This window comes from Dreissena polymorpha, chromosome 4 (genome assembly GCF_020536995.1).
Source record: "Dreissena polymorpha isolate Duluth1 chromosome 4, UMN_Dpol_1.0, whole genome shotgun sequence".
NCBI lineage: Eukaryota > Metazoa > Mollusca > Bivalvia > Myida > Dreissenidae > Dreissena > Dreissena polymorpha.
This window is the reverse complement of record NC_068358.1, coordinates 113,646,307-113,659,835: the sequence shown is the minus strand read 5'-3', so window position 1 is coordinate 113,659,835 and position 13,529 is coordinate 113,646,307. Positions and strand designations below refer to the sequence as shown.

Genomic DNA, 13,529 nt, shown 5'->3' with positions numbered 1-13,529 from the left:
TGACGGGAACCAGCATAGATGGATCAAACCCATGCCCTCATAACCGACCATGTGATGATAGCCTAGCCACGCGACACAATAATTTTACCGTTGTGATTTTTACTTGTTTTTAATTTAGGTAAATATTTTTTTTATTATGAACCTAAAGTTATACACTATTTTGAAAATGTAAAAGAAAATGATACTTCTTTTAATAGTATAATACTTTAACCAATAAAATAAAATCCTACCAAATCTGGTAGGATTATCTTGTGAGAGATTGTATGTCAGAGCAAGGAACGACAACTCTGCTTTGGTATTGGCATTCTAGATACGAAAACGAAATTCTATAATAACTTCTGTTTACTGATTATGTACTGAAAGCGTATTGCGGTAAGGTTGATTGCAACATAAGAAACAAACTGGTTAAAAGGTTACGAATATACATTCTAGAGCAAGTTTGTAACTTGTTAAAGGTATCCCTTTAGCACACGATAGAACGTTTTAAGCATTGTAAAGTTTGACGCGCCTGCGTTGAGGAACGTTTGCCACATCAATACGTCTGCTTGCTACTCAAACGGTAAACTGCAGCGTCGTTAGTAGGCGTCTACCCCGCAAGTCTGAATGACGAGTGCCATCATGCGTGTTACGTGGGAACAAAAATGCAAATCGCAACAAACAAACCTTGGTCATTAACCCATTCATGCCTAGCGTCCTGAAAAAAGGACATTGCAAACAGCGTAGACCCAGATGAGACGCCGCATAATGCGGCGTCTCATCTGGGTCTGCGCTGTTTGCTTAAAGGAATTTCTGTAAGAAATATTCTAAATATAGAAATAGGTATACCAGACATCCCTAATTTTAGAAATAAATTGATCCAATTTAAAAGGATGGGAGAGTCCACTGGGCATAAATGGGTTAAGACTTTTACTAACTCTGTGTTTGTATAAGTTTAGGTTATTTATTTCAGACCAAGGTCTTTCTTTAATTCCGGGTCTTAAGACTTACAAATGAGCAAGTAGGACTCCACTGGATCAAACCGTCGCTCGCATTTAGTTCTGATTTTATGGGATGTCATGCATAAGATTTTAGCTTATTAAATATACGCCGGGATTATCCGTAACTAAGTGCCTATTAAAAAAATTACCGGATTGGCATTAATACGTCAAAACCAACTTATGTCTGGGGATAAGCGACCGTAAAATAAACCTCACCGCACAACACGCTTTCATGATTAAACACGTATATTTATACTAAATCGTTTTACTAAAAAGTAATATACCGGGTACTTAGCTAAAAGAGTTCATGGGCAATAATACATTTAAGACACATTTGATTATGTGATTAGTGTATTAAGCTTAGATATAATTCTTGACAAACGCGTGTGTGCAAAGTCAGAGTTCATTTACAGGTCATCTTCGACTACCTTTTCTGCCCCTGTGATTTGTCATGGGAAAATTTTATTTTGAGCCAAATTAGGTCAAATTTACTCCGGCTGCCCGCGTATTCGCCGAAGAAATAATACAGACGTGTTTTTGTAAAATACCGACGTGGCAAGCTTATCAATGCTGACAACAATGGATGTAGAAGATATCGAAAAGAAAACTATAGACGGTGATCCGCGTCATACGAAAATGGGTCTTATGTCATATTCATCCGCGCAGTGTTGTACGTGAGCTGCCCTTCCCAAGAATGGTACCACGAAACCTCGCATGACTTTATTTCGGTGGGCGTTGCTCCAGACCCAATGACACATGTGGTCTTGAGCTACGCCGGCATATGGCATATGGCCTAAGACCCATGTTCGCGTGATGCGACTCAATTATGCCTAAATGCAGACTAATTAATACAATAGAAAACTTTGATATAGGAAACTTAAGATTCGGATAACTACAACAGATCAATACATTAAAGAAAATTACTTTGAAATTTTAGAAACTAAAATCTATAAGACACTAATGGAAACTACGTATTTGGAGTATTGATTTTGATATGGCTGTCTTACTATTTCGTGTAATGATATTCGGTTAGAAATATATCACGCGGACCTTTCATTCTTATTTCAGAGTCCTGACGTTCTGATTCATTGAATGTGCAGGCCCCGGCATGGTTTTGCAAGTAGAGTCGAGCCCGCTGGGCGTACAGGTGGTTCCGAATCGGCGAGTATCCAACGTCGACTACATTCCTACCCTGGATGGCCAGATCATTCGACAGACGTCTAAGATACACCAACCGTCACCAGGACACAAAAAGCAATGGGGCAGAGTAAAAAACGTAGCTCAAATTTGGAACGAGCAACAGAGCGGCGACGACCAGAGCGACACTGCCGATGAGCAGCCGAAAAAGTCGTTCGGCGTCAACGATTTTCAACGGACCGCGCGGCTATTGATGAAGTCCCGCAGAGTCGTCGAGAAAATGAAGACGCAATACAACGCTCAGGTTATTGAGCGCCTGAAGCAGCGAGAGGTACGACACAGTCTCGATTTATCGGAGTTTGGTCATTATACAGACCCGGATATGTTCAGTAATTACAATTTAAAAGCCATCCACGAAAGAAAATGGCGAAAGAAGCAGCTCAAGATTGCAGTCTTGCAGGGGAAGTTCTTGAACGAACTACCGGAACTTAGGGAAGCCTCCGTGAAAGATCGTTTGCATTCTAAAATTCTGGCCTTGGAGAAAATAAAAACTTCAAAATATATCAAGGATATAGGGAACGACATTATAGAGAATGCGTCGATGGCTGCGCCGTCTAGCGAGTCCCAGGAGCCTTTTACCAGACGACAAAGAAGACTGCGACAGAGCATCGACATGTCGGTAATTTCAAACTACGATCGCTTGCTACACGAGACAACAGACTCGGAAGTGTTCCCGGATGTGGAAATAACGCTCAATGACGTAGATCGGCTATTGGCGGTGTCGAAGAGCCGGGTGCGCATAGAGGAAGAAATGAACTTGCCTGCCGACCGCCGGGAGCGGCTCTCCTTGCTGAAAACGAACGTGGAGAAGATTAACGGAAAGTTTCGGAAATTACTGAATGGGAACCGTACCGAGGCGGGGCACAAGGCGGCGGCTACGCTAGAGGAGGATGTTCCGTACTACGCACCGTCGCGATTCGATCAGACAGGGATGGTGAGTGTCATGTATAAAATGAGTTCATTCATTATTCTCTATTCTCTATTTAAACATCAAGACTATCCATGCTCAGTATGCTCAATAAACAACTTGTGAAAATGGTAAACATATGCCAATAGTCCTTTAATTTCTCTGCCTAGCCCACCCCCACCCCAATGCACTATTGTATAAGAATACCGGTATAGCAAGTGCGGCACACAAAAGCTGACTTGAATTGCTCGCATCGAGTCCCTAACGAGAAACCGTGGGTCTTTAAACAATTAAACACATACTTATATTGTTGAAAACTCAAAAAAAGTTCTTGAAAATTCTTCGATAATTCATGAACGGTATGTACTTTTGTTTCGAGAATCATGCTTTTGTCTTTTCAGGCGCTACAATTCTTTCGGAAATATGCCCGAATCGTCGTCATTGTCACCCAATGGATAACGATGATCATGACGTAAGTTTCTACTTTAACCACTATTAGGAACAGTTATATAGACCAAAGATCGCTAAAATGACACTATTCTAACATCTTCTTTACATAAAGGCACTTAGTAGACCAGGGGCACACCTTATTAGATATACTTGTATTTTAATAAATATACATTTCGTCGTTATATTTACCTCGCAAAAAATATATTTATAGTCAATATGTTCCTAAACTAAAGCGTACATTTCGTCGTTATATTTACCTCGCAAAATATATATTTATAGTTATGTTCCTAAAATAAAGCGCATGTGAATAAAAACAAATCAAAATAAGTAACTGTGTTTACAAATCGTTGAGGTTGTAATTGTTGTTATGCTGCGTCAGTTCATTTATTACATCGTGAAAACTGTTATTTTATTCGAATTGACCCTTTCTTATCACAGATCTAAGGACACATTTAGTCTCGCTCTGGGAAAACAGGGCTTAATGCATTTCCGTCAAATGTCGTCCGATATTAGCCTGTGCAGTCCGCACAGGCTAATCAGGGACGACACTTTCTGCCTAAATTGGATTTTTGCTAAAAAGAAACCTCATTTAAACGAAAATTGTCATAAAAGCGGAAAGTGTCTTCCCTGATTAGCCTGTGCGGATGACACAGGCTAATTTGGAACGACAATTTTAGCACATGCAGTATGCCCAAATTTCTTATCACAGATCTAAGGACACATTTAATCTCGCTCTGGGAGAACAGGGTTTAATGTATTTCCGTTAAGTGCCATCCCAAATTAGCATGTGCAGTCCGCACATGCTAGTCAGGGATGATGTTTTACGCATAAATGGAATTTTTCGTTCAAATGATGTATTTTTTCTATGAAGTATCGTTTCAGATTAGACAGTGCAGTCCGCACAGGCCAATCAAGGACGACACTTTCCGTTTTTATGGAATTTTTCGTTTAAAGGCAGTCTCTTTTTAACGATAATCCAGCTTAGCCGAAAGTGCCGTCCCTGATTAGCCTATGTGGACTGTAAAGACTTATCTTGAACGATGCTTTACGCCCAAGCATTAAGCCAGCGTTTTCCCCCAGGTAACGGCTCAATTATATGTTACATTTGTCGAATGTACATAGAATACGTGCACTATATAATTTTACAAAACTTCAAAACTTCAATGAAAACAATTTACATTCCAGAAAGTCTTCGTTTCTAATGTTTACCTAATCATTTGCGTTCCCTCAATTTCCTAGGTCTAATGTTTCAACATCGATCTTTCGCTCGATCTACAGTCCCAATTCATAACTTAAAGTGTGGAATATAATTAATATTTCAAGCGATTGAATACTCCAATATTTGCTTAAGAATTATTTGAACAATCCAATAACGTTCAAGAGAAGCTGTCATATATAATATTGATGGTGCTTGCATATCAACGTAAAGACAGACGCTGAAATTGCAAGCATACCAAAGTGTTAATTCTACTAGAATACTAAACTTTGAAGTAATTCAAATATTTATTTATTTATATATTTATTTTTATGTCTTTCCCACAACTGCCACTGAAACGAATTAATGTTCCTGCCAGGTTTTCACGGAACGTTTTGCCCTTTTTTGCCTAAACTGCGCGTTAAAATGCCTTTTTTAATGTACTTTGCCGTCGTGCGAAAAAAAAACAACTTAAGTGTACATTGTAAGAGCATACCAAAGTTACAACTAGATATCATTAAAAGTGTCATGTACAGTGTAATGCGCATTAAAAATGTCTCTTGATAGAACGGGTATTACATTGTTTTTTGTTAGATACGAAGTATACATCGTGAGACTATGTAAATAAAGGGGCCTTTTCACTCTAATTTAATAAAGGGGCCTTTTCAAGTTTTGGTAAATTGACAAAAAAATAAAAATAAAAAGTTGTTTCAGATTCGCACATTTTCGTTTAAGTTATGATATTTGTTAGAAAACAGTAATGCTGAACATTTACCATGCTCTAAAATAGCCATTATATGCATATTTTGACGATTTAAAAACCTGAAAAATATAAGGCGTTGCAACGCGAAACGATTGAATAATTTGGAGAGTTCTATTGATGTCGTTATATTTTGTGAAACTAAGAGGATTGCGTATATTAAGTATAAAATATATCTTTCATGTAAGAGCACGGATGACCGAGTGGTCTAAGTGGTAGACTTTTATTCAAGGACTACAATGGTTAGGGGTTCAAGCCCTGTTGAGGGTTCTTTTTAAAATTTTGTTCTTGCTTTTTTACTGGAGCTCTTTTTATCAATATAAAGCATTTAATGACAAACTTCAAAATATGCCAAAATCTGTGAAAAGGCCCCTTTAAACGTTACAAAATTATTCTATAATACGCGACTAGGTGTGTCCGTTCGATTGTTCGCGCTTACTTTCTATTTTGAACTCGTACCCTCACACATTGTTATATATTCAGTTCACGCAGTGAGTCATTATGTATTTTTTTAACCAATAACCTTATATTACCGTGGTTTGATATCCGCCTTTCGTTAAGCTCCAAAACTCATAATAGGGGCCTAATTCCGGGGGAGCTTTATTTATGTACGTGAAGTGTCTTTCAAGATTAGCCTGTGAGTATTGACGACACTTTCCGCCGAAAATGCATTTCCTTGTTTGGAAAAGACAACCCTTAAACGAAAAAAAAAAATCCATAAAAGCGGAAAGTGTCGTCCCTGATTAGACTCTATGGAATGCACAGGCTAATCTGGAACGACTCTGCACTGAGGCATTAAGCCCGGTTGTATCAGAACGCGGCTCATACATGTTTAACCCATTCATGCCTAGCGTCCTGAAAAAAGGACATTGCAAACAGCGTAGACCCAGATGAGACGCCGCATGATGCGGCGTCTCATCTGGGTCTACGCTGTTTGCTTAAAGGAATTTCTGTAAGAATTGTTCTAAATATAGAAATAAATATGCTAGACATCCCTAATTTTGGAAATAAATTGATCCAACTTAGAAAGATGGAAGAGTCCACTAGGCATAAATGGGTTAAAGAAATCACAATGCATGTGCAGTACGCACAGGCTAATCAGGAACAACACTTTCCGCTTTTATGATATTTTTTTCGTTTCAAGAAAGTCTCTTCTTAGCAAAAATCCAGTTTATGCGGAAAGTGTCGTCCCTGATTAGCCTGTGCGGATTGCACCGGCTAATCTGAGACGACACTATACGCATATGCATTAAATCCCCTTTTCACAGAGCACGGCTCATACATGTTTAGAGAAATCACAACGCTCTGTATCTTTAGCAAGCGATACGACTTCGAGAAGGAGCTGAAATCGTTCGTGGACATTGCCAACGACGTTGAGGAGAAGGCCATCGCGACCACCATGAATGAGTTCGGGCTCTCGTTCGACAAGAAGTTCTTCAAGGCAAATAGGGAGGTACGTTGTCGATCGTGAATGCGAGAATGCGAATGTGTTTGAAAACGAAAGAGTGCATTAATAGTAATATCATTAAAAATCAGATGATAAAGTTGAGTTTTGAAGCGCAATAGTTAATATATATATATATATATATATATATATATATATATATATATATATATATATATATATATATAGTTTTTTAGCATTTAGCGTTCCGTGGCGATGACCCGGTGTAAACGCGAAGTTTTGTGATTTGTACTGTATCGTTATATAATACTATGAACAAGAAATATTTATAAAAAAAGTTATACGGCGTTGAAATGTTATATATATATATATATATATATATTAAAGACGATGGTCACTAAACTCAATGACATCAAATTATCGGAGATGTTTTTTTCTGAGCAATGTCTCTTCATACATTAAAGCGGGTATATACGATTTTTATATGTGCTGAATCGTAAAATATTGATACAAATATGTTATAATAACACACAATATGCAAGAAAAATGATACATTTAAGACGAATTTCATAAAATGCAGCAAATACAAATTAGCGCCCCGAGCCGATTGTGACGAAGATAATTCGTAATTATTTTCCTACAATAACCGATGCATTCGTCTTTTTAGTAAGTGTTCGTGTGTCGTATGAATCGATATCGCTGCAGGAATTTCAAATGAACCGTTAAACTAAATTTAGATTCACATCGTACATGCATGATATACATGCTGGCGAATTCGGCTGTACAGCCTTTTTCGATTTCAGATTTAAATATCTGGCTTATTTAGCATTTTTCGACACATGTTCTTCTTTACTTTTATTTTAGTTTATATTGAAATATATGTATAATAAGTTTTTATACATTTTATATTAATTAATAAATATTTGACAAGATCGTATATACCCGCTTTAAGATGAGAACAAACACAGTTACAATATTGTTGGAAACCTTTGTACGAGAATGTTAACGCTACTATTTGTTACATTATTACGCATTGTTTGGAGATGAAGTTATGATGTGTCACTTTTTATCAATCACTACACGATACGTAATATTTTATAAAACGAAAGGCGTTACTTCCTAGTGTATTCCTAAGACGGAAATCTCCGTGAAGCTTTTTTTGACAGTCCGCATGTTGGAGGATCCGTAATGGAGAGATAAAAGATGAACACGCCTTGCAGATATCTTAATTTCCAAAGATGCCGTGTCGAGTGCGACGGGTTCCAGGCCATTCCAAATATTACCGATAGTATGCCGAACATTCTGCTTCTGTGACAAATAAAACATTCGGTGACGCATTCGTCAACTTTTAAAGTTTAGATGCTGAAGTTTTCCGAATCCGAAGAGAAACCGAAGTTTCCAGAAGGTGTTACAAGGTTGCCAATCGATAAAATCAGATATATAATGGTTCCGGATCGTCTCCGAGAAAACCCGAAACATCCTGATTTGCTTTCGTGAACCATACCGGAACCTAATGGACGACAGGGTTAAAAGGTGCGCTATTGCTACCCTGTCAGTAAATACGAAGAGCTTAAAATTATTGCAAATAAAACCCACCAGCAGCAGAAACATCCCATCTCCATCAAGAACAATGCCAACACCACCAGCAACAATACCAGCAACACCAGCAATATCAACGAGAGCAATCAAACATTTTAATCACTCCCTGCACACGTGCTTTCTGTTTTAAGATTACCCTGAGCTCTGAACACAGGAAGATTCTGACGACGCGCTGGCAATCTAGAACCCCCCACATGATCAAACAGGTAACGAGAACCCCCCACATGATCAAACAGGTAACGTGACCTCCCCCACATGATCAAACAGGTAACGAGAACCCCCACATGATCAAACAGGTAACGAGAACCCCCACATGATCAAACAGGTAACGAGAACCCCCACATGATCAAACAGGTAACGAGAACCCCCACATGAACAAACAGGTAACGTGACCTCCCCCACATGATCAAACAGGTAACGAGAATCCCCCACATGATCAAACAGGTAACGTGAACCCCCAACATGATCAAACAGGTAACATGAACCCCCACATGATCAAACGGGTAATGTGAACCCCCACATGATCAAACAGGTAACGTGAACCCCCCACTTGATCAGACAGGTAATGTGACCCCCCCACATGATCAAACAGGTAACGTGAACCCCCACATGACCAAACAGGTAACGTGAAACCCCCCCCCCCCCCCACATGATCAAACAGGTAACGAGAACCCCCTACATGATCAAACAGGTAACGAGAACCCCTACATGATCAAACAGGTAACGAGAACCCCCCACATGATCAAACAGGTAACGAGAACCCCCCACATGATCAAACAGGTAACGAGAACCCCCACATGAACAAACAGGTAACGTGACCTCCCCCACATGATCAAACAGGTAACGAGAACCCCCCACATGATCAAACAGGTAACGTGAACACCCACATGATCAAACAAGTAACGTAAACCCCCACATGCTCAAACAGGTAACGTGAACCCCAACGTGATCAAACAGGTAACGTGAACCCCCCACATGCTTAAACAGGTAACGTGAACCCCCACATGATCAACCAGGTAACTTGAACCCCCCACATGATCAAACAGGTAACGTAAACCCCACATGATCAAACAGGTAACGTGAATCCCCCACATGATCAATCAGGTAACGTGAACCCCCCACATGATCAAACAGGTAACGTGAACCCCCCACATGATCAAACAGGAAACGTGAACCCCCACATGCTCAAACAGGTAACGTGACCCCCCCCCCCCCCGCACATGATCAAACAGGTAACGTGACCCCCCCCCCCCACATGATGATCAAACAGGTAACGTGAACCCCCCCCCCCCCCACACATGATCAAACAGGTAACGTGACCCCCCCCCACATGATGATCAAACAGGTAACGTTACCCCCCCCCCCCCCGCACATGATCAAACAGGTAACGGGACTTGGTTTGTATAAAATAACGAAATATTTAGAGCCTTGCTCTGTGAAAAAAGGACTTAATGCATGTGCGTGAACTGTCATCCCATATTAGGCCTGTTCATTTCGCAATAACTAATCTGGGACAACACTTTCCACATGACGGGATTTTCGTTTAGAAGAGACTTTTTGCAACGAAAAAATCCATCAAGCGGAAAGTGTCGTCCCTGATAAACCTGCGCGGATTACACAGGCTAATCTAGGATGACAATTTAAGAACATACGTTAAGCCCAGTTTTCTCAGAACGAGGCTCATTTTATCATGTATTCTTCTTACCTCTTGATCGTCGTATTTGGGGATTGTTTACAGCTTGATGTGCTTCTGTCTCAAATTATGAGTATTCAGTATATTTGACACTAGCGACTGTCTTCTCCCGCCAATCTGAATAGTGTATGCTTAGGGTTTGCTTTAAACAACATATAACTTAATGATACGCGTAACATTATTTTTTTGTTACGTTCATCAATTGCTATTAATAATATATTTCTGCAAAACTTACTTATTCAAATTACGTATTTATTTATTTTTTACGCATGTGAATTTAATGAGCAGCGAAATACTGTGCTGTTGTTGGCAGGTGATGAATGGCCTGCAGTCGCTGAGGTCGCTGACCGAGTATCCCCTGCAGACCCAGGAGAAACTCTGCAAGGTGGCCTGGTATCAGACGTACGTACATATGAATTTGGGTCGTGCTCTGTGAAAAAGGGGTTTAATGCATGTGCGTAAAGTGTCGTCCCAGATTAGCCTGTGCAGTCCACACAGGCTTCTCATGGACGACACTTTCCACTTTTATGATATTTTTCGTTTAAAAAAAGTCTCTTTTTAACAAAAATCAAGTTTCGGCGTCCCTGATTAGTCTGTGCGGACTGCACATGCTTAAATGGGACGACACTTTACGCACAAGCATTAAACCCCCTTTTTACAGAGCGCGGCTCATTTGCATAGAGCAATATTAAAGTACTTTTTCTTCAGAACTTTTTTAATTAATACCACTCTACAGCCTCATATTCATAGTTAGGAGTTACTTCATAATTAAGAGTTACTTCATAATTAAGAGTCACTTCATAATTAAGTAATTCATACACAAGTTATGAATTAATTTCATGGACCGGTTGATTATCCCTCGTAAGTTATATAAAGTCCACGAAAAGGAAATTTTTTCGATATGGTTATTTTATGCTTTTATATCCCAGGATCGAGGCGAAGAAGCTGATAGTGCGACAAGGTCATCACGCGGAGTCCTTCTATTTTATTATATCAGGCACAGGTCTGTACTGTTGGCTTTCATCGACATATGAGTCGTGTTCTGATAAAACTGGGCATAATGCATATGCGTAAAGTGTCGTCCCAGATTTGCCTGGGAAATCCGCACAGGCTAATCAGGGACGACACTTTCCGCATTTTTCGTTAAAATGAAGTCGCTTCTTAACAAAAATCCAATTTAGGCGTAAAGTGTCGTCCCTAATTAGCCTGTGTGGACTACACAGGCTAATCGGTGACGACATTTTAGGCACATGCATTATGACCAGTTTTCTCAGAACACGACTCATATCTTCTGCATTATCAGACGCGTTTTGGGAAAACCGGTTTTAGTGCATGTGCGTTAAGTGTCGGCCCGGACTAGTCTGTGTGCCAGACAGGGTCAATACATTCCGCAATAAGGTTTTGGGCGGAAATTGTCGTCCCTAACAAGCCTGTGCGGACAACACAGGCTAATCTGGGAAGACACTTTTCTCTAAGGCGTTAAGCCCAGTTTTCTCAGAATGAGGATCATTCTTGTACTGAGGTGTGCTTTAAATGAGGATCATTCTTGTACTGAGGTGTGCTTTAAATGAGGATCATTCTTGTACTGAGGTATGCTTTAAATGAGGATCATTCTTGTACTGAGGTGTGCTTTAAATGAGGATCATTCTTGTACTGAGGTGTGCTTTAAATGATCAGTTGTTCGACGGACTTTGGCCTCTTAACTCGGAGTGAGCGAGAGAAGTAAAAATACAAATATTTATATAACATTTTCGATATAATAAGAGGTGAGTGCAGACTACTGCAGTATTAAATCGTGTGAATAGTTGTTTACTTTTTCTGCCATATGCGTTCAAAGATGAAGCGATTTTGTACAATGATCTTAATAACGAAACATGAACAGTCCATGTCGAAATCTACTGTCTTAGCAAACAAATATAGTATATCTAACTATTACCATTCTTCTTAAATCGGTTACGGGGGAAATTTATCATGCAGATGCAATAAAAATTATTTTTTAAGCTCACGTTAGCACAACGTGCTCATTGTGAGTTGTAATCTCCGTTTGTCCGTCGTTCGTTGTCAGTCGAGCGTCATTCGTTGTCAGTCGAGCGTCATTCGATTCGTTGTCAGTCGAGCGTCATTCGTTGTCAGTCGAGCGTCATTCGTTGTCAGTCGAGAGTCTCTTCATCAAATTTGGTCGAATTCGAAAATGCCGAGTTCAACAATGATTGCAGTTGATTAGTTCCTTCATGTCTCAGATGACCCTAACCCATGTCCGTGTTTGTTTTCATTTTACAAATGTTTTGTACGGCAGATCCGACGAACATCTGATCAGTTTGTTGTAGCCTTAGATAAACTTGGCACAACTAATGTGTGCTTTCTTTCTCCGGTATTCATAAATATAAATACTTAGTAAGTATTGGTGTACGATATAATCGTTTCTGTGAAAACTTGACTGAATGCATGTGCGTAAAGTGTTGTCCCAGATTAGCCGGTGCAGTTCGTAAAGGCTTATCAGAAACGACTCTTTCCGCGTTTTATAATTTTTTCGTTTAAAATAAGCCCCTTTTAAACGAAAATCCACTTTAGGTGGAAAGAGTTGTACCTGATTAGCCTGTGCTGACTGCACAGGCTAATCTGTCACGACACTTTTAGCACATGCACTAAGCCCAGGTTTCCCAGAATGGGGCTCATATAACCATCTCAAGACTGCTTAAGTATGTTTGCAGCGTTCGTGAAGAAGATGATTCAGGACCCAGTGACCGGCGAGCCCAATGTCCAGGTGGCGGCTAGACTCACAAGGGGACACAGCTTCGGGGTAGGCAGGGTGTGGGGAAATCATCGTGCGCGTTAAAGATAGGGCGTAATTCGCGTGCGTAAAGTGTCGTCCTTTATCAGCCAGTGCAGACTTCGTCCTTTATAAGCATTTGCAGACTGTGTCCTTTATCAGTATGTGCGGAGTGCGTCTTTAATGAGTCTTAGCTGACTGTATCCTTTAACAGCCTGTGTGGACTTCTTTCTTTATCAGCCTATAAGGAGTGTGCCCTTTATCAACCTGTGCGGATTTTAACTGGTGATTTAGGACGGCAATTTGCATACTGGATGATATAGGTCGACTGCACAGGGCAGATCATAACGACACTTTACGTGCTTTGATTACGTTTATAGCACGTTGAATTATTTTTGATTAGAAAGGCGTTTACCGTCATTGTTGGAATGTATGTAACGTTTTACGTATACATGTAATCGAACACATCGGCGAGCTTCCACAAACGGTCTAACCATTTTTAGTTTGTGTTTTCGTCGATGTTCTGCGAAAATATAAACACGTATATATTAACACATGCTTTGTGTAAAATAACGT

At 39.9% G+C, this 13,529-nt stretch overlaps 1 protein-coding gene across 1 annotated transcript in view; it reads left to right on the top strand.

Annotated features, from left to right (window-relative positions):
- Positions 1 to 2,085: 2,085 nt before the first annotated feature.
- Positions 2,086 to 13,529, top strand: part of LOC127878712 (uncharacterized) — a 21,599-nt gene continuing 10,155 nt past the window's right edge. Inside the window, exons 1-7 of the mRNA XM_052425244.1 lie at positions 2,086 to 3,108; positions 3,483 to 3,553; positions 6,804 to 6,939; positions 8,622 to 8,696; positions 10,497 to 10,585; positions 11,113 to 11,186; positions 12,895 to 12,983. Coding sequence (XP_052281204.1) covers positions 2,086 to 3,108; positions 3,483 to 3,553; positions 6,804 to 6,939; positions 8,622 to 8,696; positions 10,497 to 10,585; positions 11,113 to 11,186; positions 12,895 to 12,983 — 1,557 coding nt within the window. The remainder of the gene's footprint in view (positions 3,109 to 3,482; positions 3,554 to 6,803; positions 6,940 to 8,621; positions 8,697 to 10,496; positions 10,586 to 11,112; positions 11,187 to 12,894; positions 12,984 to 13,529) is intronic.